This window comes from Papio anubis, chromosome 7 (genome assembly GCF_008728515.1).
Source record: "Papio anubis isolate 15944 chromosome 7, Panubis1.0, whole genome shotgun sequence".
NCBI lineage: Eukaryota > Metazoa > Chordata > Mammalia > Primates > Cercopithecidae > Papio > Papio anubis.
In genome coordinates, this window is record NC_044982.1 from 124066879 (window position 1) to 124091040 (window position 24162).

Consider the following 24162-nt stretch of genomic DNA (forward strand, 5'->3'; position numbering starts at 1 on the left):
ACTAAACCCTTACGGCCCAGGTGCTGTGTGGGCGAAGATTTTGCTTGGAAAGAGGGCAGCTCCTCACACTCAACTTCTCACAGCTGTGTTTTCTAACCAATTAAAATACCCACATGTCCGGAGAACATATAGCCAGAGAGGGCATCTACCCAGCATCCACCTCACTTCATCCCTTACCAAGGTCACCCCTGTGCTGCTGCAGGCTTTTCTGGGCTGCCAGCATCTTGGCCAGAGCTGAAGCCACACCACACCCAGAGCCATCTGGGACCTCTCGAGGGAGTCATGAAGAGGCCTTGGGTCATGGGAAGGAGAGCAGCAGAGTCTGGTGGGTGCATGGGTGAGCTTATGCCCTGGAACACCCAGGGCACACCCATGGTGAGTGTGAATAGCCAGGGGGAGGGTGAACACTCTTGAGATGACACCTGGGTGAGTGTGCACCCCCTAATCCTCTACGAAATTGTGAATGTGGATGTTTGTGGGAAATACAGGGGGCGCTGTGTGAACACTATGATGTCCACATATAGAATAGGAACTCAGCTGGTTCATGCAGTGAACACTACAATGTCACTGGATGTGAGCAAACTATAAAAGTGTGGTGAAGACACTATGGACTGTGAACATACTATGGTAAGTTTGTTGAATGTCATGGTGACATTGCATGAATTCTATAGTCAGTGGTGAAAACACTGGGGCCTTTAGGGTGTGTGTGAACATACTGTGATAAGCGTGGTGGATGCTATAGATGCTACGTGTGAACATAAGGCCCTGACTGGGCTGAATCCATCATAGGAACACTGAGGTGACTCTGCTTTAAGCTCGAGAAGCATTCTGGGGTGACCACAGCGAGCATGTTATGCAGAGGGCAAAGAGCTCTACTGAGCACGTTTTGGAGTATCTGCTATGATCATAGCCCATTCTCTGGGAATCTTCTCCCACCTACGGCTGCTGAGTAAGCACACGCTTACAAGACTGGGTGCTGACCAGTAGGTTGAGTATTCGCAGCAACCAGTGTGGCATGTGCGGTGCTGAAGGTTTCTTTCTTTTTCTCCTATTTCCTAAGTTGGAGTTGTTATTATGGTTGCTCAGTTTTGCTCAACTGTTCTGCAGTGTGTTGCTATGGTTACAAGATGGCAAGGGTTACACAGGTGGGTTTGGAACAGAACAAATGGTGGGTAAACTCTGAGGTTGACAGCTATTAAAGTGGTTTCTTCATATCATGACTCTTGACCCTTTTTTTTTTTTTTTTTTTTTTGAGATGGAGTCTAGCTCTGTCACCCAGTCTGGAGTGCAGTGGCACAATCTCAACCCACTGCAACCTCTGCCTCCTGGGTTCATGTGATTCTCCTGCTTCAGCTTCCCAAGTAGCTGGGATTATAGTTGCCCACCACCACGCCTGGCTAAGTAAGACTGTCTCAAAAAACAAACAAACAAACAAAAAAAAAACCAGGCTGGGCGCGGTGGCTCACACCTGTAATCCCAGCAATTTGGGAGGCCAAGGCGGGTGGATAACTTGAGGTCGGAAGTTCGAGACCAACCTGACCAACATGTAGAAAACTGTCTCTACAGGCCGGGCGCGGTGGCTCAAGCCTGTAATCCCAGCACTTTGGGAGGCCGAGACGGGCGGATCATGAGGTCAGGAGATCGAGACCAGCCTGGCTAACATGGTGAAACCCCGTCTCTACTAAAAAAAATACAAAAAACTAGCTGGGCGAGGTGGCAGGCGCCTGTAGTCCCAGCTACTCGGGAGGCTGAGGCAGGAGAATGGCGTAGACCCTGGAGGCGGAGCTTGCAGTGAGCTGAGATCTGGCCACTGCACTCCAGCCTGGGCGACAGAGCGAGACTCTGTCTCAAAAAAAAAAAAAGAAAAAAAGAAAACTGTCTCTACTAAAAATACAAAATTAGCCAGTCATGGTGGCACACGTCTGTAATCCCAGCTACTCGGGAGGCTGAGGCAGGAGAATTGCTTGAACCCAGGAGGCAGAGGTAGTAGTGAGCTGAGATCATACCATTGCACTCCAGCCTGGGCAACAAGAGCGAAACTCCATCCCCCCCCAAAAAAAAAAAAAAAAAAAGTAGACCTTATTCTATTGGTTACAAGCAAGTCATGAGGCCAGCTCAGATTCAAGGGAAGGAAAATTAGATTCTACCTCCTGATGGTGGATTAGTGTAGTTACATTGTATGAGAACATAAGGAATGGGAAATACCATTGTAGCCATCTTTGGAAAATACAGATTGCTACAGCCTCCTTGAGAATAAAGCCATCCCAGAGGAAGCAGTTGAGATACGGAAAAAGAAAAGTTCTAATGATGTTGTCTGAGTACCTAGATCCAACTTTTACAAGACTGCCATCATCAGAACCATCAGATTCTTTTTCTGCTTAAACCATTTTGAGTTCGGGCGTGGTGGCTCACTCCTGTGATTCCAGCACTTTGGGAGGTCAAGGCAGGCAGATCACCTGAGGTAAGGAGTTTGAGACCAGCCTGGCCAACATGGCGAAACCCCGTCTCTACTAAAAATCCAAAAATTAGCCGGGCGTGGTGGCGTGCACCTGTAATCCCAGCTACTTGGGAGGCTGAGGCAGGAAACTCACTTGAACCCGGGAGGTGGAGGTTGCAGTGAGACAAGATCATGCCACTGCACTCCAGCCTGGGCAACAGAGTGAGACTCTATCTCAAACAAACAAACAAACAAACAAAAAACACAAACAACAACAACAACAAAAAATTTTGAGTTGTGCTTTTGTCACTTGCAACTGAAAGAGCTTTTACTCTTAGTGTATCAGTTATCTATTGCAGCATAACAAACCACTCCAAAATTTTGTGGCTTAAAACAATGATTTATTATTTCTCATGATTCTGTGGGTTGGCTGGACAGAATCACGGTCCAGACCATTCCTCTATTGGTCTTATCTGGACTCTGTCAGGCAACTGCATGGATGGAAAATTTAAGATGGCCTCATTCACCTGTCTGGCCACTGGCTCAGGGTCTCATTTCTTACCCATGTGGTCTCTCATCCTCCAGTAGGAGAGACTGACTTCCTTAGATGGTAGACAATGTTCCGAGAGAGCGATGGTGGAAACTGTAAGGTCTCTTGAGGCCTACACTCCAGAACTTATGCAACATCACTTCTGTTTTATTCCTTTATTCAAAGCAAGTCACAAAGTCAGTCCAGGTGAAAGGAATGAATAAATAGGCTCCACCTCATAATGGGAGCATTGCAAAGAATGTGTGACCATATTTAATCCACCACAATGTGGTAGATAGCTAGATTATGTTAGATGGGAACATCTTTGGAATTAGTATATGTACAGGAAGCAGGGTGTGTCTGCCAGGCAGGTGGGACAGGCTGTTCTGGGCATGTGCCCACTGAGGAGCCTACAGTTGGGGTGTGACTTCCACAGTGGCTCCTCTGAGCTGAGAAACCTATGACAAGGTCTACATTAGACCTCTGGTTCACAGGGGCAACTTGGAGCTGAAGATCTACCATAGCTGAGTGACTTCATGCCTCTTAGCCTCAGTTCATCCTCTGTAAAATGGGCATGCTGATCCCTGCCTCACAGATTGACTGTGAGACTGAAGATGAGATGATCACCACTAATGTGCTTTGTAAATGACAGAGTGTCATCTACATGTGACTGTGTATTATTATCTGAGATCTGAGGAAGAAATACTCAAGATGGGCCTGGGTAGTCACAGAGGGCAGGAAGGGGGATGCCAAGACAGGGATTTGAAGAAGGACATTCACACTGGTGAGGGAGAAGGGCCGTATTTCAAGATGGGAAGCTGGAAAATAAAATTATAAAGGCACAGAGGTAGAACAGTGACAGACGGTACCCAAGAGAGGGAGGAGAACAACTTGGTCAGAGGGTGAGCCCCTCTACCACCCTGGACTCTGGGTTTCTGGGTTCCCTGGTAGTGGGGCAGCAGCCACTGATGGTCACTCAGAACCACAGCCAAGGCTTCTATTCTTCAAGGACCATCAGCTGCTTATCCCCCCGGCAGGTCTCCAAGGCCTCCTCCAGCCACAGGGGCAATGACAGGAGGTGGCGGGCAGGTGGTCAGAGTCAGAGATAGAGCACCCTCCTCTGGAGCCACCAGGATCGGGTCAGACCCCTCCCAGTGTTCCCAAGCTCCTTTCCCCACTGCAGGGTGGGGACCCCTGGCTATAGGTTTGGGTTCCAGGTGGCCTAGCTAAGCTGGGCTCCAAGCCCCTTCATCCCCTGGGCAGGGATGGGGGTGATTAATGGGCTTCCAGCATGTTCCAGGCAGAGACTTGGAGTGGTTGCAGAGTAGCCTGGCTTGCAGAAGCCCCAGATGGCCACTCGTGGCTGAGGCTGACCCACCCAGGCCAGGCCTCGGACAGTCTAGACCTATGGCCACGTCTGAAGCCCTCTCTATTCTGGGGTCCTGGCTGAGAACAGCAATAGCTTCCCCCTCAAAGGAGTCCTGGGAAGAGAGAGTCAGGGCAGGCTCAGATTTCCCCAGTCTAGCCCTGTGCAGCTCACACAGCTCATTCCTACTTGGAGATAGGAAAGGACTCGGATGGGCGTATGGGAGGAGGCAAGATATGAGATGGGGTTGCACAGATGGCAGGGCTGGAGTTGGAACCTAGCCCTCAGCCCTGTACTTACCATATTAATACCCACTGGCCATTCGGGGCTAGGTAAGTGGGGGCCTCAGTGTTAGTCCTGGGCTAAATGAGGAGACCCAGGCAGGAATCCTGGCCTAAAAGACTCCACTTTACCCAATCCTCACCCATAGAGTACCCTGCCTCCCACTACAGAAAGAGATGGAGGTGACTGGGAGGCTGGGGAGGCCTTTCTCACCCACCCTGGAATTCCACAGACTGAAGGCCTTGGAGAGCAGCTGATTACCCTAACCTTGACCTCCGGTTTACCTCCTACTACCTTCCTTTCCTGTGTAACTTTCTTGCTGTCCTTATCCAGCCTTGGTGGTCATATCTGCTTCTCTGGCCTTCCTCCTGACCTCGACTCCAGACTGGCTCTTCTGACTTCTGCCTGAGGAGCAGTCGTTCCCTCCACTCTCTCCTCCCAGCTATGTTTGCTGTCAGTACAGATGGTCCCCAACTTAGGATGATTCAAGTTACAATTTTCTGACTTTATGATGGTGCAAAAGTGACACAAATTCAGTAGAAACTGTACTTTCCTGTACAACCATTGTGTTTTTCACTTTCAGTACAATATTCAATATATCACATGAGATATTCCATACTTTATTGTAAAATAGGCTTTTTGTTAGATGATTTTGTCCAACTGTAGGCTGATGTAGGCTAATGGAAGTGTTCTCAACATATTTAAGGTAGGCTAGGCTAAGTTCTGATGTTTAGTAAGTTAGGTGCATTAAGCACATTTTTAAATTTATGATATTTTCAACTTACAGTGGGTTTATTGGGACATTACTGTAAGTCAAAGAGCATCTGTATGTCTCAAACCTTGCAATCTCAGAGCTGGCAGGGGCCTGCAAACTCACTCAGTCCAACTCCTGTTGCACACCTGAGGTCCAAGGTTACTTGGGTTCTTGCTAGTTCATGTTCACTTATGAGAATCAGAAACAGTTGGGAGGCTGAGGCAGGAGAATGGCGTGAACCCGGGAGGCGGAGCTTGCAGTGAGCTGAGATCCGGCCACTGCACTCCAGCCTGGGCGACAGAGCGAGACTCCGTCTCAAAAAAAAAAAAAAAAAAAAAAAGAAACAGCCAGGACTAGCCTTCTGACTTCCAAATTTCTATTTTTCTCCTGTCCTTTGATCTGGGGATTGTGGCTCAGCCTTTGTCTGTCTGTCTATTCCTTAGGCCATCAGATTTCACTTGGGGTTCACTCAGTTCAGACGTCTGCAGTCAAAGCCATGGCTGAAACTGTGTCATGGCTTGGCTCTGATAAGTTGCACCAGACTGGGGCCAACTACAGGGCTTATGAACCAAGGGCTGGGGGCTGGGAGGGAGATGGGGCTCCAGGAGATAAAGCAAATCAGATCCATGCCCCAGGTCTACTTGGGAACCATTGCTGCTCAACGTCCTTTTTCTACCCCCACTCTCTTCCCCAGCAGATCTTTGTTTCCTTTTTTTTTTTTTTTTTTTCAGACCAAGTCTCACTCTGTCGCCCAGGCTGGAGTGCACTTGTGCAATATCGACTCATTGCAACCTCTGACTCCTGGGTTCAAGCCACTCTCCTGCCTCAGTCTCCCGAGTAGCTGGGGTTACAGCCACACTCCACCATGCCCGGCTAGTTTTTCTATTTTTAGTTGAGATGGGTTTCCCCATATTGGCCAGGCTGGTCTTGAACTCCTGACCTCAAGTGATCCACCTGCCCCTGTCTCCCACAGTGCTGGGATTACAGGCATGAGCCACTGCAACCAGCCTCCCAGCATATCTTGTCAAGGGCAATGCTCAGAGAAAACAGCTCTTACGCACACATACGCACACATACACACACATACACAAACACACACACACGGAAAGACACATACACACAGGAAAAGGCATAAACACACACACACACGGAGCTCTCTGGCATATGGGTATGCACTGTTGTACTGTGGGATCATTTCCATGTGAGGCGCTTTCCTCCGAGTGCAAGCATACATCTCTTTTCTTGTGCCTTCCTAGTGCCCAGCCTGGAGCCTGGGAATAAGAGCTCGGTAAAGGTATGTGGAGAGAGTGAGCTGACCCTGGCGTGGACAGCCACAGGACCAGCCCTCCATCTCCAGTTGCCGGCATGAGGCAGGAAGCCCTGCCCAGGCTAGATGAGCCTGCTACATGGGGCAGGACCTGGCACTGTGGTCCTTAGTACACTCACTCTTCATCTTCTTCCTTCACCTGGGGCTCTATCACTGTGACCAGTCAATCTCAAAATGTGATCCATGAACCGACAGCATCAATATCATCCGGGAGCTTGTTAGAAATGCAAAGTCTCAGGCCCCACTGAATCACAAACTTTGGGTGTGGGGTCCAGAAATCTGCTTTAACTGCCCTCCAGGTGATTCTAACACATGCTAAAATTAGAGAACCAGTGTCTGTGCACACAGATAACCTCATGCTGGGGCCAGGGGCCGGGAGTGGGGGTGTGAAACCCCAAAGCACATGCATCTGCATACGCCCCCTATGGGTAAGACTAGCTGTTCACGTGCTGGTGGATGCCCATACCTGAAGTCAGACACGTACTCATACACATGCACATATATGAGCATTGGGGTCTCAGAAGAGTCCACATGCTGGAGCTCTGGGGTCTCAGTGGGTACCAGCAGGCACTCAGATGGAAGTGGGGAGAAGAAAGGAAGAACTGTTCTCACCAGCTGACAACCTATGCCCCACAATTCTTTTGTCCCTCATCCCTTCTGAGGTTCCCTAAGTGTTCCCTCAGAAGCCAGAGAAGCTGAGTAGTTGCCCAGCTCAGACCAGACACACCCAGCTGAGTGGCCAAGGTGGTCTGTGTGCCTAAGAGTGTCTGGAGTATGTGCTAAGACCAGCAAAGTCTTTTCTCTGTGTGGGCGGGCCAGGGCCAGGGGAATGTGGGGCATCAGCAAGCAAGGCTTAGTTAGGCAAGAGCACACCATCTCCTGGGCCATGAAATGCTGCCCAGATGTAGAATTCCCCGTGGCCCCTTCCCAGGGCTGTTTCTAGTGCCCAGCCCACCTCCTGACCCCTCTCTCTCTGCTCTGGACTGTGAAGCCTCAGGCCGCTGCCCACCTGGCCCATCACCAGGTCCTGCGGCATCTCCTCCTTAGGATCTGGACACAAAATCCTGGCCTCTGTGAGCTGCAAGGGGACATGGGGAGGGGAGAGGGAGGCTCATGCTCAGATCTGGTTTCGCTGCTGCTTCCCCTGGCTGGCTGCCACAGGCTGAGCCACCAGCTGTGCTATATAAGGCCGGCGCTGGACTGCTGGAGAGGCGAAGGCTTGGACCCCCAGCTGAGGAGTCCTGCTCAAGACACGGTGAGCTCCACTCCTATTCCCCTCACCCCATCCCTGCACCCCACTGCTGGACTCAACTGCTCCTGCCCTCCCCTGACTACCCCATTCCCTTCTCCCCCACCTTCCCCCACTTTTTGCTGTCTAATCCTTCATCTCCCACAGAGAAGACTCCCTTTCTGCTTTGGGAATCTGCTTTCCCCCATTGGCCCAAAGTCCTCTCCCTCCCCGACCTGAGGACAGGAACCCCCAAATGGTCCCACTTAGGGTTTCTTTACCTCTGGGTGCCCTGCTTTATTCCCTGCGGTCAGTCAGTCTGCTTTGTCCAAGTGTTCTGAGGAGCGTGGGATGGCGAGCCTAACCAACAGGGCATATGCTGAGGAAACGGCGGGGATACTGAGAAACTTCCGTGGGCTGCCAGATGGGAAATGGTTTTTCCACAAGGTGTCTCAGGCCACCTCAGCCTCCAGACATCCTTGGAGCAGGCTCAGGCTCAGGCTGAATGCGGTGCAGGTCAGCAGACTGCTCAACTCCCTGCTTGGAGCCCAGAGTGAGATACGCAATGTGGAGGCCTTTGGGACGTCCTGGTGACTCTGCTCCCTCATCCGAGAAACAGGTAGCGGTGGGGCTAGTGGTTTTAGAGCTAGAAGGTCTGCAGCATGGGACTGGTTTGTTCTTCCCCTGGAATATCCAAGTGTTTTCAGATACATATTTTTTTAGAGAGGAGGTCTCTTCCCTTTCCTACCACACCCTGGACTTAGGAGGTTGAAGGGAACCACTTTTGAATCCCCAGAAACGAGTCAGATTCTGGGTTGGCCGGAGCTCTAGGGAGACATAAAAATGTTCTGCTCAGCTGCGGCCTGGGCCACGCACGCCCCATGGTTCCTTGCCCTAGTCCCAGGCCTGCTTTCCTCTTCTGACCCTTGCAGTTCCTCACCCACGCTCAGCAGTTACTGGGGAGCCCTGGCCTCTCACAATGCATCCCCTCTGCTTTCCCTCAGCTGGCTCCTGGCTGTGTAACTCCCAGCCAGGCCCCAAACAAAAAGGCCAGAAATGTGTTCCAGCTGCAGCCCGTGCACATCTGGGAATGTGTTCATGGAGGTGGTATGTCCGAGGCATCTGCACCCTCCAGTCAGCCTGCCTTATGAGAGGCCACTGTAGTCGGAGCCAAGTCTTCAGGCCTTAATATGTACCTGTCTGTGTGAGAGTGTGAACTCCATCAAAGGATGGCAAAACAAATGCCCCTCAAGCCTGGGTCTTAGAAGTGACTGATGAGTCACCAAGAGGCTGCTGGGGGTGAGCCCTGGACTCTACTCATTGGCAAGGAACCCCCTCGCCCCTGCGCATCCTTGTGCCCCATCTCCATGTGGGGCCCTGGAGCCTACCCCCAGGGATGGAACCTAGTCTGCCTCATTTGAACTCAGATTCTGAGCCTCTGTACCTCCCAAGCTACCTGGTTTCACGACTCGGGCAAATGTCACTCTCATATCATTCTGTCCACCTTTCCCTCCTTGACAGGTCAAGAAGTATTTCTGCTTGAACCATAAGCGGTGATTCAGAAATATGGAACCTGACAAGCTTTGTTTCTTTACAGGTCACTGGATCTGAGAAACTTCCCAGGGGACCGCATTCCAGAGTCAGCGACTCTGTGAAGCACCCTCACCTACCTCTTGCCACGTTCCCACGGGGCTTGGGGGAAAGATGGTGGGGACCAAGGCCTGGGTGTTCTCCTTCCTGGTCCTGGAAGTCACATCTGTGTTGGGTATAGGCTAAGTATCTGCTGGCTCCCAAATCTTCCACTTGCCACAGTGAAGTCGTGTCTGGTCTGGAACTGAACTATGCATCTGCCTTAAGACACAGCAAGGCCTTAAGACCTGAGGCCACTTTATGGATTTATTCATAATTTATACCGTTTGTTTTTCTCCAAAACTTGAGATTGTTCCCATTGTTCAAACTCACAAAACAGAACTTTTATATGAGGAGAGGGATGAGCAGTCATTCAGAGGGAGGGAAAAAAGATAAGAGGGTTATTTTTAGCCCCAGAGTACTAAATTGAGCTCCAAGCTTCCTGGCAGCCAAAGTAACAGGGAATCACAGGGGATCAGCGAGTTCTCAGAAGTAGGTTTGGGGTTTGGTCTGTTTTTAGTTTTATGAAAATTCTTTTGGCCCAAAGCTCACTTTCATTTAGACCCTGCAGCCAAATTTCACAGACACACCAGAACCCTTTCCGATCTCCTTACCCTCTAACTGCATCCTCTGGTGATACTGAGCTCTGGAAGGAACTGGTAGACTTCCCAAGACATCTAAGCATCAGAGCTACTAGCCCTCCCCTGCACACTCTCTTCCACCTCCTTGCCTTCCTCTCCTGATTTCTAAGCACATACTCAGGTAAAGCAAAAAAAAAAAAAAGAAAAAAAAAATTGCTGAAAACCCTGTTTCAAAGCTATATGCCTTGCAGGATTTGTGGCCACAAATGTAGGAACAAAGGCTGTCTCAGCCTGGAACCAACCCCTGTGTGTGCCTGAGTCCTACCTTGCTCTTTCCACCCTGACAGCTGCTGCTTGTAAAGATGATTAACATTCAACCATCTGAGGGGAAATAGATTAGGTTGATTAAAAGAGCTCCTGTCACCCCAATTAAGCAGCATAGAGAATTCTGATTTGGCTCCTGGAGTAAGCGTTAATTGCCTATCAAAGCTTCTGTAGTCCTCTGCTCTGCATTCTCCTTCCCATTCTGGAGACTCCAACCCAGCCTCAGGTAGGGTACAGCTGGAACTGCTTGTGGCCCTAGGACCCTGTACCCATCCTCAGGCAGTCCCTGCCAGCCTCGTGTGGAAAATTGAAGGCCACTGCCCCAATTAGGCCTTAGGAGTCTTTTATGGGAGAGTGGACTCCCAAGGGAAAGTAAATGGCCATCTATTGTGCCAGGTGTTGAGCTAAAAGGAGTTACTAACACTTATTCAGCATGCATTATGTGCTAGGTGTTCTAGGTGGATTTTATGAATGAGCTTATTTAATCCCCACAATCCTCTAAGGCAGGAACTATTATTATCCTTATTTTATGATGAGAGAGCATGGGGTCAGGTGGGTTAAGTAACTTGCCCAAGGTCACACAGTTAGAAAGTGGCAGAGCCTCAGAAGCCCACGCTGTCAATCTGTATGTACTTCAGAGGCTTTTACGTTCTATCTCATGGAATCCTCATGCCAACTGAATCACCCTGCAAGGTGGGAATTAATATCTCCATTTTACAGATGAGGAAAACAAAGCTCCATTTTGCCAAGAAGGTTAGGTGCAGACACCAAAGCAGAAGTCCCAGGCCACTGGCTGCTCAGGAGCATCTGATAATCCATTTCTAGAACAAGAGTGAAAAGGGAGCTACCATTCATTGAGTGTGCACTACATGCCAGGTCTCTTTACATTCATTATCACCTGAATAATGCACCAGGACCCTAGGACACAGAGTTATTAGTGCATTCCTATGTTATGGGGAAACAGGCTCAGAGGAGGAAAGCTTTTCTGAGATTGCACAGCAGTAAGTAGCAGAGTGGGGTTTGAACCCATGCCTGGTGCTCGTGGTCCATCCGCCACCTCACACTGTTTCCCTGCATCTTGAGGACTGCTGTAACTTCCAGTCCTGGCCTCTCACTTAGCTTCTCCTCCTGGCCCTCAGGGAGACAGACGATGCTCACCCAGTCGGTAAGAAGAGTCCAGCCTGGGAAGAGGAACCCCAGCATCTTTTCCAAGCCTGCCGACATCCTGGAGAGTGAGTTGTGGCTGAAGCAGGAAGGGGCTGGAGGGACAGTCTTTACCGAGCTTCCTAAGTGGATCTCTGAAGCCAGGGCATGATGTCAGGGTTCCATGGAAACCTACTTTTACAAGTATTTGGTCTCCATCTCTGTCCAGCAGAGGAACTTAGTATATAAGACAGCTCAGAATCAGGAATCTGCCTGATACATTTCAGGAATGCTGTAGAGCTTGCTGGGGTCAGAGCACAGGCTGGTGGGAAGGGAGTGGGGAGATGAGTATGGAGAGATGGCTGGGGACAGCTCACTAGCACCCTGAATGCTTAGCTAGAGGATCTTAAAGCTGGAGGTGATGTGGCCCGAGCCACATGGAGAAAGCTCACCCTGACTGCAGGATCAGGGATGGGTGTGAATGGCATTGAGGAGGAGCCTTGATGTAGAAAGTGACTGACATGGTTTGGCCAGGCTGATGAGAGCGTGAATGGAGGCCTCAGCAGTGGCAGATGTAGAGGGGATTGGAGAGATACTGGAGAGACAAATGTGATAGGGCCTGAGGCCAGCTGGGGGTGGGTGACAGGGAAAGGAGAACTGGAGCGCACCAGGATCATGGCTCCTCCTCAATTTGGCTATGTCTCTCAGGCCCTGGTGAGTGGACAACATGGTTCAACATCGACTACCCAGGTGGGAAAGGCGACTATGAGCGGCTGGACGCCATTCGCTTCTACTATGGGGACCGTGTATGTGCCCGTCCTCTGTGGCTAGAGGCTCGGACCACTGATTGGACACCTGCGGGCAACACTGGCCAAGTGGTCCATGGTAGTCCCCGTGAGGGTTTCTGGTGCCTCAACAGGGAACAGCGGCCTGGTCAGAACTGCTCTAATTACACCGTACGCTTCCTCTGCCCACCAGGTAAGCCAGAACGCCCCACCCCCACCCTACTTCCCACTAGCCTCTACTCAGGGAGAGGAAGAACTTGCCTCTGGCCACCAGAACTCTCAACATCACACACATGCGTATGCTTGGACTCTCTAATAATAAACAAGTATTGTCATTAGTGCCAGAACCTTCCCAATAGAGTTTTGTGTTTATGGGTACTCTCTACTCAACCTATATTATTGTGTTTGAGTGGCACCACGGTGAAGACCACAGGCTCTGAAGTGGGGCTGCTTGGGTTTGAATTCTGAGCCTGCCATATGACGTGTCCCCTAGACAAATTTTCTGAAATTCTCTTAGCTTCAGGTTTCTCATATGTGACACCTGGGTAATATTAAGTCTTCATAGGGGTTTTTAATGGGGATTAAATGATATGAACACAGAGGCTTAACCCAGGTAAATGCTCACTGAGTGTTAGTTTCTATTCTTGTTCTTGTGTGCCAGATACTGTGCTAGTTATCCACATTATTCAACCTTTACAACTGACCTTTGAGGGATCTCCATCTTGACAAGTGACACGAGGTTCAGAGAAGCTAGGTAACTTCTCACGATTCCATAGCTGATAAGGCAGAGCTGGAGTTTGAACCATGTCTGTGTTTGCAGAGCCTATGCATTTATATCCCCTCCCACCATGGATAATACAGATGTTAGGGGGAGCAGGTCTACTCCCTTCTTGGGTGGGGATCCTCCCCCTTAGGGTTCCACAAGATCCCCCAGGCCCAGGAGTCAGTGGTGGTCATCTGGGGTGGGAAATCAGGCTGATCTGAGCAAGGTGTGAAGACCCCATTCTTGTACACAGGCCTCAGGCCAGAGGTGAGGAAGGTGGGCAGAAAGGGGCTTCTTGTCCAAGTCATTGCACGTTCCAGGCCCCGACTTCCCAGGGGTCCCTGACTTCCCAGGGAGTCTTTCCATAGGAGCATGCGGCTGTTTCCACACTGGTGAAGAAGAAAGATAGTGCTATCCCTGCACATCTCAGGAGAGCATATCAAAGTCCCAGTGCTTGGCCAACAAGCACCTCTCACGGCGACCCCTAGCCCATATGGTGCCTCTGTGAAAATTAGAGACCTCACTTCCTCAAGACTTTTCACTTCCATCTGTTGGAAAAATCATTGCAGTAAATATAAATATCAGTGACATCTACAACATAAATGGAAACCTTGTTTTTACCAGAGAAGAAACAGCCTCAGGGTCAGATTTCCTGACAGAGTCCCCTCAAGAGGGAAGTCAGACCGTCTGCTGATCTCACTTTGCAGGGTCCCTGCGCCGAGACACAGAGCGCATCTGGAGCCTGTGGTCTCCCTGGAGCAAGTGCTCAGCTGCCTGTGGTCAGACTGGGGTCCAGACTCGCACACGCACCTGCTTGGCAGAGACGGTGTCGCTGTGCAGCGAGGCCACTGAAGAGGGTCAGCACTGCATGGGCCAGGACTGTACAGGTACCACCCTCCCTCCTGGCACTAGGCAGGGTGTGGTGGGTGAGGCTGAAGAATGAGAAAGGAGTTAGAGGGTCAGTTTGAGACTGATGGATTTTTCATTTACTTACTCACTGCATATTAATTGAGCATCTATTATGTGCCCTAATGAGAGATATATAGGATAATATAGGAACACAGGGTAGGGTCAATTATCATAGCCTGGGGAATCCAGGAGAGCTTCCTAGAGGAGGTGTTTTGGGCTAAGTTTTTGTTGTTGTTTTGAGACAGAGCCTTGCTCCATTGCCCAGGCTGGAGTACAATGGCACAATCTTGGCTTACTCCAGCCTCCACCTCCCGGGTTTAAGTGATTCTCCTATCTCAGCCTCCCTAGTAGCTGGGATTACAGGTGCGTGTCACCATGCCCAGCTAATTTTTGTATTTTTTGTAGAGATGGGGTTTCACCATGTTGGCCAAGCTGGTCTTAAACACCTGACCTCAGGTGATCCACCCACCTTGGCCTCCCAAAGTCCTGGGATTACAGTTGTGAACCACCACGCCCAGCCTTGGGATAAGTTTTAAAGATTAGTAGGAGTTAGTCATGCAGGCTGATAAGGGAGGGTAGCAAAGGCCAAGGAGGAGAGGAAGTGATCTGTGATGTGGCTGAAGGAATGCCAGAATCCATAGAATCCCTACTGATGTGGCCCCTTGTCCCACAGCCTGTGACCTGACCTGCCCAATGGGCCAGGTGAATGCTGACTGTGATGCCTGCATGTGCCAGGACTTCATGCTTCATGGGGCTGTCTCCCTTCCTGGAGGTGCCCCAGCCTCAGAGGCCACTGTCTACCTGCTGACCAAGACACCTAAGCTGCTGACCCAGACAGACAGTGATGGGAGATTCCGAATCCCTGGCTTGTGCCCTGATGGCAAAAGCATCCTGAAGATCACAAAGGTCAAGTTTGTCCCCATTGTACTCACAATGCCCAAGACAAGCCTGAAGGCAGCCACCATCAATGCAGAGTTTGTGAGGGCAGGTAACTAAATTCTCTGGGGTAGGGCTGGTGAGAAGGTCCAGATTTTTAAATAAAGGGATTATAGTGATAAAAGCTGGCTTCCCAGCTAACTCGGAGTAAAACCCTGAATCCTTACCATGATCTGCATGACCCTATATTATCTGGCCCTCCATTTCTTCTCTGCTCTCCTCTCCTGTTACTTTCTCCACACCAAATTACTCTACTCCAACTGCAATGGGCTCCTATCTGTTCCTGAAACACACAGGCACGCTCCTGCCTCAGGGCCTTTGTGCTTGCTGCATGTATTCTGTTTAGAATGTTCTTCCTGTAGATATTGGCATGGCTTGCTCCCTCAAATGTATGAAGTCTTCCCTGGCCACCTTATCTAACAGTCAATACAATATAGTGTCAGGTTTGAAGGTCACAGAGAGAAAGGCTTGGGAAGTTCAGAAATGGTGCCGGATGGCCAGAAAATTCTGCCAGGGGCAGCAGAACATGAATATTGCACTATTCAAAATGGTCAGTTCTGTCCCAATGGTAGTGCTTAGGAATCTTGGCTGACACAAGGTCCCCTTGTTTCTCCACTGACCCACCCAGATGCTGCTTGACAGGCCATGGGAGAGGTTCCAGGATGGGGTGTGTGGAAAGATAGACTCCACTGTGAACCAATTCCCTTAGGACCAATGGAGATCGGCTGGGGGTAGGGATAAAGCCATACAATTTTCACACCACCAAAGACCCTGAGGGAGCAAGGCTCAGTAGAACCTGTCACACACACACAAACCCAAAATGCTATTTCTCATCTTCTGTCCCAGAGATTCCATACATGGTGATGAACCCTGAGACAAAAGCACGGAGAGCTGGGCAGAGCGTGTCCCTGTGCTGCAAGGCCAAAGGGAAGCCCAGTCCGGACAAGTATTTTTGGTGCGTATTCTGCTAGCTACCCTGCCCAATTCTCCTCTTGGAAACCAGAGCTTCTTGCATTGGGTCTGGACTTATTAATAAGAACAATAACCAACAGAATAAAGTTACAAGTAAGGCAGTGGTACAGAGCCCGGATGTTGGGACTTACAAATGGGAGCCATGGGGTTGGGAGCCAGACAACCAGCAAGCTCTCTCATTGTACCCTCAAAGCTAGGAGAACCCTTTGGCCGGGCACAGAGGCTCATGCCTATAATCCCAGCACTTTGGGAAGCTGTGGCAGGTGGATTGCTTGAGCCCAGGAGCTCAAGACCAGCCTGGACAACATAGTAAAGCCCTGTCTCTATAAAAAATTTTAAAAATTAGCCAGGTGTGCAGGCTTGTGTTTCTAGTACCAGCTACTTGGGAGGATAAGGTAGGAGGATCACTTGAGTCCAGGAGGCAGAGGTTGCAGTGAGCTGTGATCATGCCACTGCTCTCCAGCCTGGAGACAGAGCAAGACTCCATGTTAAAAAAAAAAAAAAAAAGCAAACAAGAGCAGAATCCCTTATGGCTGTGAGTCCTTTATCCTTCACAAACATTTTATAGTCACTCTCTTATTTGACCCATCCAACAATCCTGTGAAGTCAGCTGGAAGTCATTGCTGACATTATATAGACCAGAAGGCTGAAGCACAGATTGGTGAGATGGGGCGGGGGAGGTTGTCCAAGCATCCCCAGCCAGGTATGTGGTAGGGCTGGGGCTTAGAACCAAGCTCCTTGTTTCCCAGGCCAATTAGTACTCTTGGATGAGCCAAGTCAAAGGTGATATTGACATTAGTGGGAACCCATTCACCATCTGTCTCCTTGGCTGCCTGCTCCTGGCACTTTTCCAGGAATGCCTGCCCTCCCACTGCCCATTCAGGGTCCACCTCTCCATCCCTTGCAGGTATCATAATGACACATTGCTGGATCCTTCCCACTACAAGCATGAGAGCAAGCTGGTGCTGAGGAACCTGCAGCAGGACCAGGCGGGGGAGTACTTTTGCAAGGCCCAGAGTGATGCTGGGGCTGTGAAGTCCAAGGTTGCCCAGCTGATTGTCATAGGTAAGCCTGTCTGGGTCCCCGGGGGCCCTGGGTCTGCAACAGGGCTGGCTGAGCACGCTGGTGCGCATAACTATGCAGTAAAAGCTAAGGCTTTTTCTTTTTTCTTTTCTTTTTTTTTGAGATGGAGTCTCGCTCTGTCACCCAGGCTGAAGTGCAGTGGCACCATCTCAGCTCACCGCAACCTCTACCTCCTGGGTTCAAGTGATTCTCCTGCCTCAGCCTCCTGAATAGCTAGGATTACAGGTGTGTACCACCACACCTGGCTAATTTTTGTATTTTTAGTAGAGACGGTGTTTCGCCATGTTGGCCAGGCTGGTCTCAAACTCCTGACCTCCAGTGATCCACCTCTTTCGGCCTCCCGAAGTGCTGGGATTACATGCGTGAACCACCGTGCCTGGCCAAGCTCAGGCTTTTCTGTACTGTGCACAGTGCCAGGACCTCTAGGACACAACGATGGTACAGATCTGAATCCTACCACCATGCAGCAATCATTTGAGGGGGAGGGAAGACATGTAAATAAGAGACAAACAAGATAGAAAAATGCAGCTAAGTCTGGATGCAGTGGCTCACACCTGTAATCCCAGCACTTTGGGAGGCCAAAGTGGATGGATCACCTGAGGTTAGGAATTCGAGACCAGCCTGGACAACATGGTGAAACCCTGTGTCTACTAAAAATACAAAAATTAGCCAGGCGTGGTGGCGTGCACCTGTAATCCCAGCTACTCAGGAGGCTGAGGTAGTAGAATAGCTTGAACCCAGGAGGGAGAAGTTGCAGTGAGCCAACTTCATGCCACTGCACTCCAGCCTGGGAAACAGAGCAAGACTCTGTCTCCAAAAAAAGAAAAAAAGAAACATGCAGCTAAAATAGGAGATAAGGGGCTGTGGACTCTAATAAATGGTAGATACCTCCCAGGTGGGAGTGACCATGGATGGCTACTTGAGGGAGCAGCTTTCCAGCGGGGGCTTAAATAATGGTTCTCAGCTTTGGCTGCCCATTGGTATGACCTGATTGGGTTTTAAAAAATACTGATGCCTCAGTCTTACCTCCAGAGAGTCTGACTTAATTGGTCTGAGATATGGCCTGGGCATACATAGTTTAAAACCTCCCCATGTGATTCCAATTTTCAACCAAGGTTAGAACCCCTGGTCTTAAAGAATGGGCAGGGATTGTGTATGTGGAGGTGAGGATGTTACAGATTGAGGGGCCCGCATGGGTAAAGATATAGAAGTGGGAACTGAGGGGGCTTTATAAGAAAGGGTGATCTAGAGCTGGCTTCAAGAAGAGAACTGGATGGGGAGAGGTTAGAGGCCAAAGATCAATAAGGGGCCTGTCTTTGGAAAATGAGTAGGAAGGAAGATAGCTTAGTAATTGGTCTAAACAAAACAAAAGGCAGAGAAGGACAGAATGTATTGGAAGGATCCTGGACTACTTCAGACTCTTAAAAAGTTGAGCAACAGGCCGGGTGCAGTGGCTCACGCCTGTAATCCCAGCACTTTGGGAGGCCAAGGAGGGCAGATCACGAGGTCAGGAGATCGAGACCATCCTGGCTAACACGGTGAAACCCCGTCTCTACTAAATATACAAAAAATTAGCTGGGTGAGGTGGTGGGCACCTGTAGTCCCAGCTACTTGGGAGGCTGACCCAGGAGAATGGCGTGAACCTGGGAGGCAGAGCTTGCAGTGAGCCGAGATCGTGCCACTGCACTCCAGCCTGGGCGACAGAGCAAGACTCCATCTCAAAAAAACAAAACAACAACAACAACAACAAATGTTGAGCAACAGACCTCAGGGCAGACACGACACAGGGTACTCTGGATGTTGGCAGAGATGTGGAGCCCTCAGCAGTGGTCCCAACCCATCACACCAAGTTTCCCTGTTTGCTACAGTAATTCTTAATACTACTTTATTATTCTGAAGTTAAATTTATAGATAACTACATATAATTTCCAAATGTATATATGCATGGTCCTAACTATACAACAAAGGATAAATTTTTAAAATTTTAATACAAAATAGTGTGTATTCCCATATCTAAATGCTTTGGCACATTGACACGAGAAGACAAATTAAGAAGTTAGCCACTAGCACTTAAATCCAAGGTCACCATAAACACAACCGCTACAAATGCTGATGGGTACAGAGGTATCATTCTGGCATTCACAGTCCTTAGGTAATGGTGTTGTAGAGACTTAATTTTTCTGAGATGAGGAACAATCCTTGGTATTGTTCTGAGCTAAACAAAGTAGAATCTTAGCTCAATTTATATGGTAGTTGCATTCTTGAAAAATTCAGTATATGGTTAAAGCCATGTAAAAGATACTAGGCTCTGACCTTTTGTTTTAGACAGGGTCTTGCTCTGTCGCCCAGGCTGGAGGGTAGTGGCACTCTCACAGCTAACTGCAGCGTTGACCTCCCAGGCTCAAGCAATCCTCCCACCTCAGCCTCCCGAGTAGCTGGGACCACAGGCGTGTGCCACCACGTCCAGCTGGTTTTTGTATTTTTTGTGGAGACAGGGTTTCATCATATTGCCCTGGCTGGTCTCAAACTCCTGGGCTCAAGCAATCCACCCACCTTGGCCTTCCAAAGTGTTGGGATAACAGCTGTGAGCCACTGCATCCGTTCAAAGCTTTGATCACTTTAAACAGGTTTTCTACCTACATGAGTGTCTGGTGGAATATGTGAAAGTCGTTCAGAACACAGAAAGATTCTTTATGCAGAACAGTACTATGCATTGCAGGACATAGAACCTCAATGGCCCCTACCCACAATATGCCAGTAACATCCCCAATTTTGGTGATAACCCAAAACACCTTCACAAATTTTCAAGACCCCTCCATTGAGACAAACTGCCACTATAGTGGTCTCATCAACCAACTCTGTTTCCCCACATATAAAACGGGATCAGTAATAGCTGTTCCATCTCCCTCCAGAGAGTTCTGTGAGAATGAGAGTCATGGATACACAAGTCCTTTGAAAACCACAGAACACTGTAGAGAGGTGAGGTTGAGGTACTCTTTGTGTAGGATGTAAACTTACATCTTAATTTCCACACCATTTCCCTCCACAGCACCTGATGAGACTCCTTGCAACCCGGTTCCTGAGAGCTATCTTATCCGGCTGCCCCATGATTGCTTTCAGAATGCCACCAACTCCTTCTACTATGACGTGGGACGCTGCCCTGTCAAGACTTGTGCAGGGCAGCAGGATAATGGGATCAGGTGCCGTGATGCTGTGCAGAACTGCTGTGGCATCTCCAAAACAGAGGAGAGGGAGATCCAGTGCAGTGGCTACACGCTACCCACAAAGGTGGCCAAGGAGTGCAGCTGCCAGCGGTGTACAGAAACTCGGAGCATCGTGCGGGGCCGTGTCAGTGCTGCTGACAATGGGGAGCCCATGCGCTTTGGACATGTGTACATGGGGAACAGCCGTGTAAGCATGACTGGCTACAAGGGTACTTTCACCCTCCATGTCCCCCAGGACACCGAGAGGCTGGTGCTCACATTTGTGGACAGGCTGCAGAAGTTCGTCAACACCACCAAAGTGCTACCTTTCAACAAGAAGGGGAGTGCCGTGTTCCATGAAATCAAGATGCTTCGTCGAAAAGAGCCCATCACTTTGGAAGCCATGGAGACCAACATCATTCCTCTGGGGGAAATGGTTGGTGAAGACCCCATGGCTGAACTGGAGATTCCATCCAAGAGTTTCTACAGGCAGAATGGGGAGCCCTACACAGGAAAAGTGAAGGCCAGTGTGACCTTCCTGGATCCCCGGAATATTTCCACAGCCACAGCTGCCCAGAGTGACCTGAACTTCATCAATGACGAAGGAGACACTTTCCCCCTTCGGACATATGGCATGTTCTCTGTGGACTTCAGAGATGAGGTCACCTCAGAGCCACTTAATGCTGGCAAAGTGAAGGTCCACCTGGACTCGACCCAGGTCAAGATGCCAGAGCACATATCCACAGTGAAACTCTGGTCACTCAATCCAGACACAGGGCTGTGGGAGGAGGAAAGTGATTTCAAATTTGAAAATCAAAGGAGGAACAAAAGGGAAGACAGAACCTTCCTGGTGGGCAACATGGAGATCCGTGAGAGAAGGCTCTTTAACCTGGATGTTCCTGAAAGCAGGCGGTGTTTTGTTAAGGTGAGGGCCTACCGGAGTGAGAGGTTCTTGCCTAGTGAGCAGATCCAGGGGGTTGTGATCTCCGTGATTAACCTGGAGCCTAGAACTGGCTTCTCGTCCAACCCTAGGGCCTGGGGCCGCTTTGACAGTGTCATCACAGGCCCCAATGGGGCCTGTGTGCCTGCCTTCTGTGATGACCAGTCCCCTGATGCCTATTCTGCCTATGTCTTGGCAAGCCTGGCTGGGGAGGAACTGCAAGCAGTGGAGTCTTTTCCTAAATTCAACCCAAATGTAATTGGCGTCCCTCAGCCCTATCTCAACAAGCTCAATTACCGTCGGACGGACCATGAGGATCCACGGGTTAAAAAGACAGCCTTCCAGATTAGCATGGCCAAGCCAAGGCCCAACTCAGCTGAGGAGAGCAACGGGCCCATCTATGCCTTTGAGAACCTCCGGGCATGTGAAGAGGCACCACCCAGTGCAGCCCACTTCCGGTTCTACCAGATTGAGGGGGATCGATATGACTACAATACAGTCCCCTTCAATGAAGATGATCCTATGAGCTGGACTGAAGACTATCTGGCATGGTGGCCAAAGCCGATGGAATTCAGGGCCTGCTATATCAAGGTGAAGATTGTGGGGCCACTGGAAGTCAATGTGCGATCCCGCAACATGGGGGGCACTCATCGGCGGACAGTGGGGAAGCTGTATGGAATCCGAGATGTGAGGAGCACTCGGGACAGGGACCAGCCCAATGTCTCAGCTGCCTGTCTGGAGTTCAAGTGCAGTGGGATGCTCTATGACCAGGACCGTGTGGATCGCACCCTGGTGAAGGTCATTCCCCAGGGCAGCTGCCGTCGAGCCAGTGTGAACCCCATGTTGCATGAGTACCTGGTCAACCACTTGCCACTTGCAGTCAACAACGACACCAGTGAGTACACCATGCTGGCACCCTTGGACCCACTAGGCCACAACTATGGCATCTACACTGTCACTGACCAGGACCCTCGAACAGCCAAGGAGATTGCGCTTGGCCGGTGCTTTGATGGCACATCCGATGGCTCCTCCAGAATCATGAAGAGCAATGTGGGAGTAGCCCTCACCTTCAACTGCGTAGAGAGGCAGGTAGGCCGCCAGAGTGCCTTCCAATACCTCCAAAGCACCCCAGCCCGGTCTCCTGCTGCAGGCACTGTCCAAGGAAGAGTGCCCTTAAGGAGGCAGCAGCGAGCGAGCAGGAGTGGCCAGCGCCAGCGGGGAGCGGTGGCCTCTCTGAGATTTCCTAGAGTTGCTCAACAGCCTCTGATCAACTAAGTTTTGTGGTACTTCACCCTCTTCTCCCCTCATTTCATGTGATAGCCATTGTGAGACTGATGCACAAACTGTCACTTGGTTAATTTAAGCACATCTGTTTTGGTGCAATTTGCTTGTTTCTTCATGCCTTTACTTACTTTGTCCCATGATACTGATTGGCATGTGGCCCCCAAAATGGCACAACAAAGCCCCTTTGTGAAACTGTTCTTTAAAAGAAACACAAGAAATTGGCCACTGGTAAAACTCTGCAGCTTCAACTGTTCTTCATTTAATGCCATTAATGCAAATATACTTCCTCTTCTTTTTGCATGGTTTTGCCCACCTCTGCAATAGTGATAATCTGATGCTGAAGATCAAATAACCAATAAAAAACATATTTCTTGGCCTTGCTCCACAGGATATAAGCAAGCCTTGATCATAGTTCATACATATAAATGGTGGTGAAATAAAGAAATAAAATGCAATATTTTTACTTGAAATGTAAATAACTTATTTATTTCTTTGCTAAATTTGGAATTCTAGTGCACATTCAAAGTTAAGCTATTAAATATAGGGTAATCATAGTTCCTCTACTAAGTCTGGAAAGAACATCTCCTGGTATCCACAATTACACCAGGTTGCTAATTGTATTTGTACATTTCCCTTTGCATTTGCTTTTGTTCTTGCTAGAAACCCAGTGTAGCCCAGGGCAGATGTCAATAAATGCATATTCTGTATTTTGATTCTGAGGCCACTGTCCTGTCTTTTAACTATTAAAGTGAGCCAGCTGCTCAGAGGGGTACAGCGGACTCTGGAAAGCAGTCACAGGTGGTGTAGGTCCTGGCCCCCTAAGTTACAGGGCAGGGCAACATAGGCACACACTCCAGCAGTCAAGTTTGTTCTCATGGATCACATTTTCCGTTTGCAGAAAAGAGCAGATTCCTGGAGTTGTGAGCATGTTCTGGGCTCCTGAGCAAAACTAAAAATATGTCCCGATTTTTTTTCTTTCCTTCTTTCCAATACTTTGGAGCTTATACAATGGCTTGGCCCAGGGTCTGACAAGCTGGCCAAGTGGTCCTTTGGCTCCCCCAAAAGCCTGTTGCCTTCTCCAGCTGGCCTGGCCAGCCTCACTCAGAAATGACGGGCTTTTTCTTTTTTCTTTATGCTCTTCTAAAGATGTTCAGCTTTTCCAGACACCAGATCTCTATTGTGTGTTACAGACCCTGTCCCTGGAGCAAAACAACTGGTCCAAATGGGCACAGTTTTGGTTTTGGAAAAGGTATTTGGTTTACAATAGTAAATCAGAGGCCCGCAGGTGGTGCCAGAGCAATCTCAGTGGCATTACAGTCAGGGTAGTGTGGTGTGGGGTTGGCTAGGATGCACTTACTGCCCCTATCCCAACCCCTCCAGAATCTGTCAGGCTAGAGGCCAAAGGGTTTGGGAGAAGACAGGGCACTGTTTACAATCAGGACAAAAAGCTTTCCCTGATGCCCCGGTCAGCCTAGGGCAGCTCCTTTACCTATCTCTGGCCTGGGCTGGATTTGCACTCTTGGATCAAACCGAGCTCCTGGGAATTCAGTTTGTAATCAATTAGAAATTTCTCTAGCTGAGCACATCCCAATAACCACAGAAAAAGCAAGCATCTGCAGGAGTGAGGACTAGTGGCCTTGTGATTGCAACTTGACCCACTTCCAGACTCCACATCTGTCCCACTGCT

At 49.6% G+C, this 24162-nt stretch overlaps 1 protein-coding gene across 1 annotated transcript; it reads left to right on the forward strand.

Moving 5' to 3' along the window:
* The first annotated feature begins 6305 nt into the window (after nucleotides 1-6305).
* On the forward strand, nucleotides 6306-23195 carry CILP (cartilage intermediate layer protein). Its single transcript, XM_003901069.5, has 9 exons — nucleotides 6306-7950; nucleotides 9521-9688; nucleotides 11597-11689; nucleotides 12309-12578; nucleotides 13856-14035; nucleotides 14731-15045; nucleotides 15840-15948; nucleotides 16873-17030; nucleotides 20098-23195. Exons 2-9 carry the CDS (start codon nucleotides 9628-9630, stop codon nucleotides 22464-22466), a joined length of 3555 nt encoding a protein of 1184 aa, XP_003901118.2. The 5' UTR covers nucleotides 6306-7950; nucleotides 9521-9627; the 3' UTR covers nucleotides 22467-23195.
* Nucleotides 23196-24162: the final 967 nt, after the last annotated feature.

Coding starts and splice junctions, on each gene's coding strand:
- CILP (XM_003901069.5), top strand. CDS start 9,628: ATGGTGGGGACCAAGGCCTGGGTGTTCTCCTTCCTGGTCCTGGAAGTC. Junction 15,949..16,872: donor AGTCCGGACAAGTATTTTTG/GTGCGTATTCTG, acceptor CATCCCTTGCAG/GTATCATAATGACACATTGC. Junction 17,031..20,097: donor TGCCCAGCTGATTGTCATAG/GTAAGCCTGTCT, acceptor TTCCCTCCACAG/CACCTGATGAGACTCCTTGC.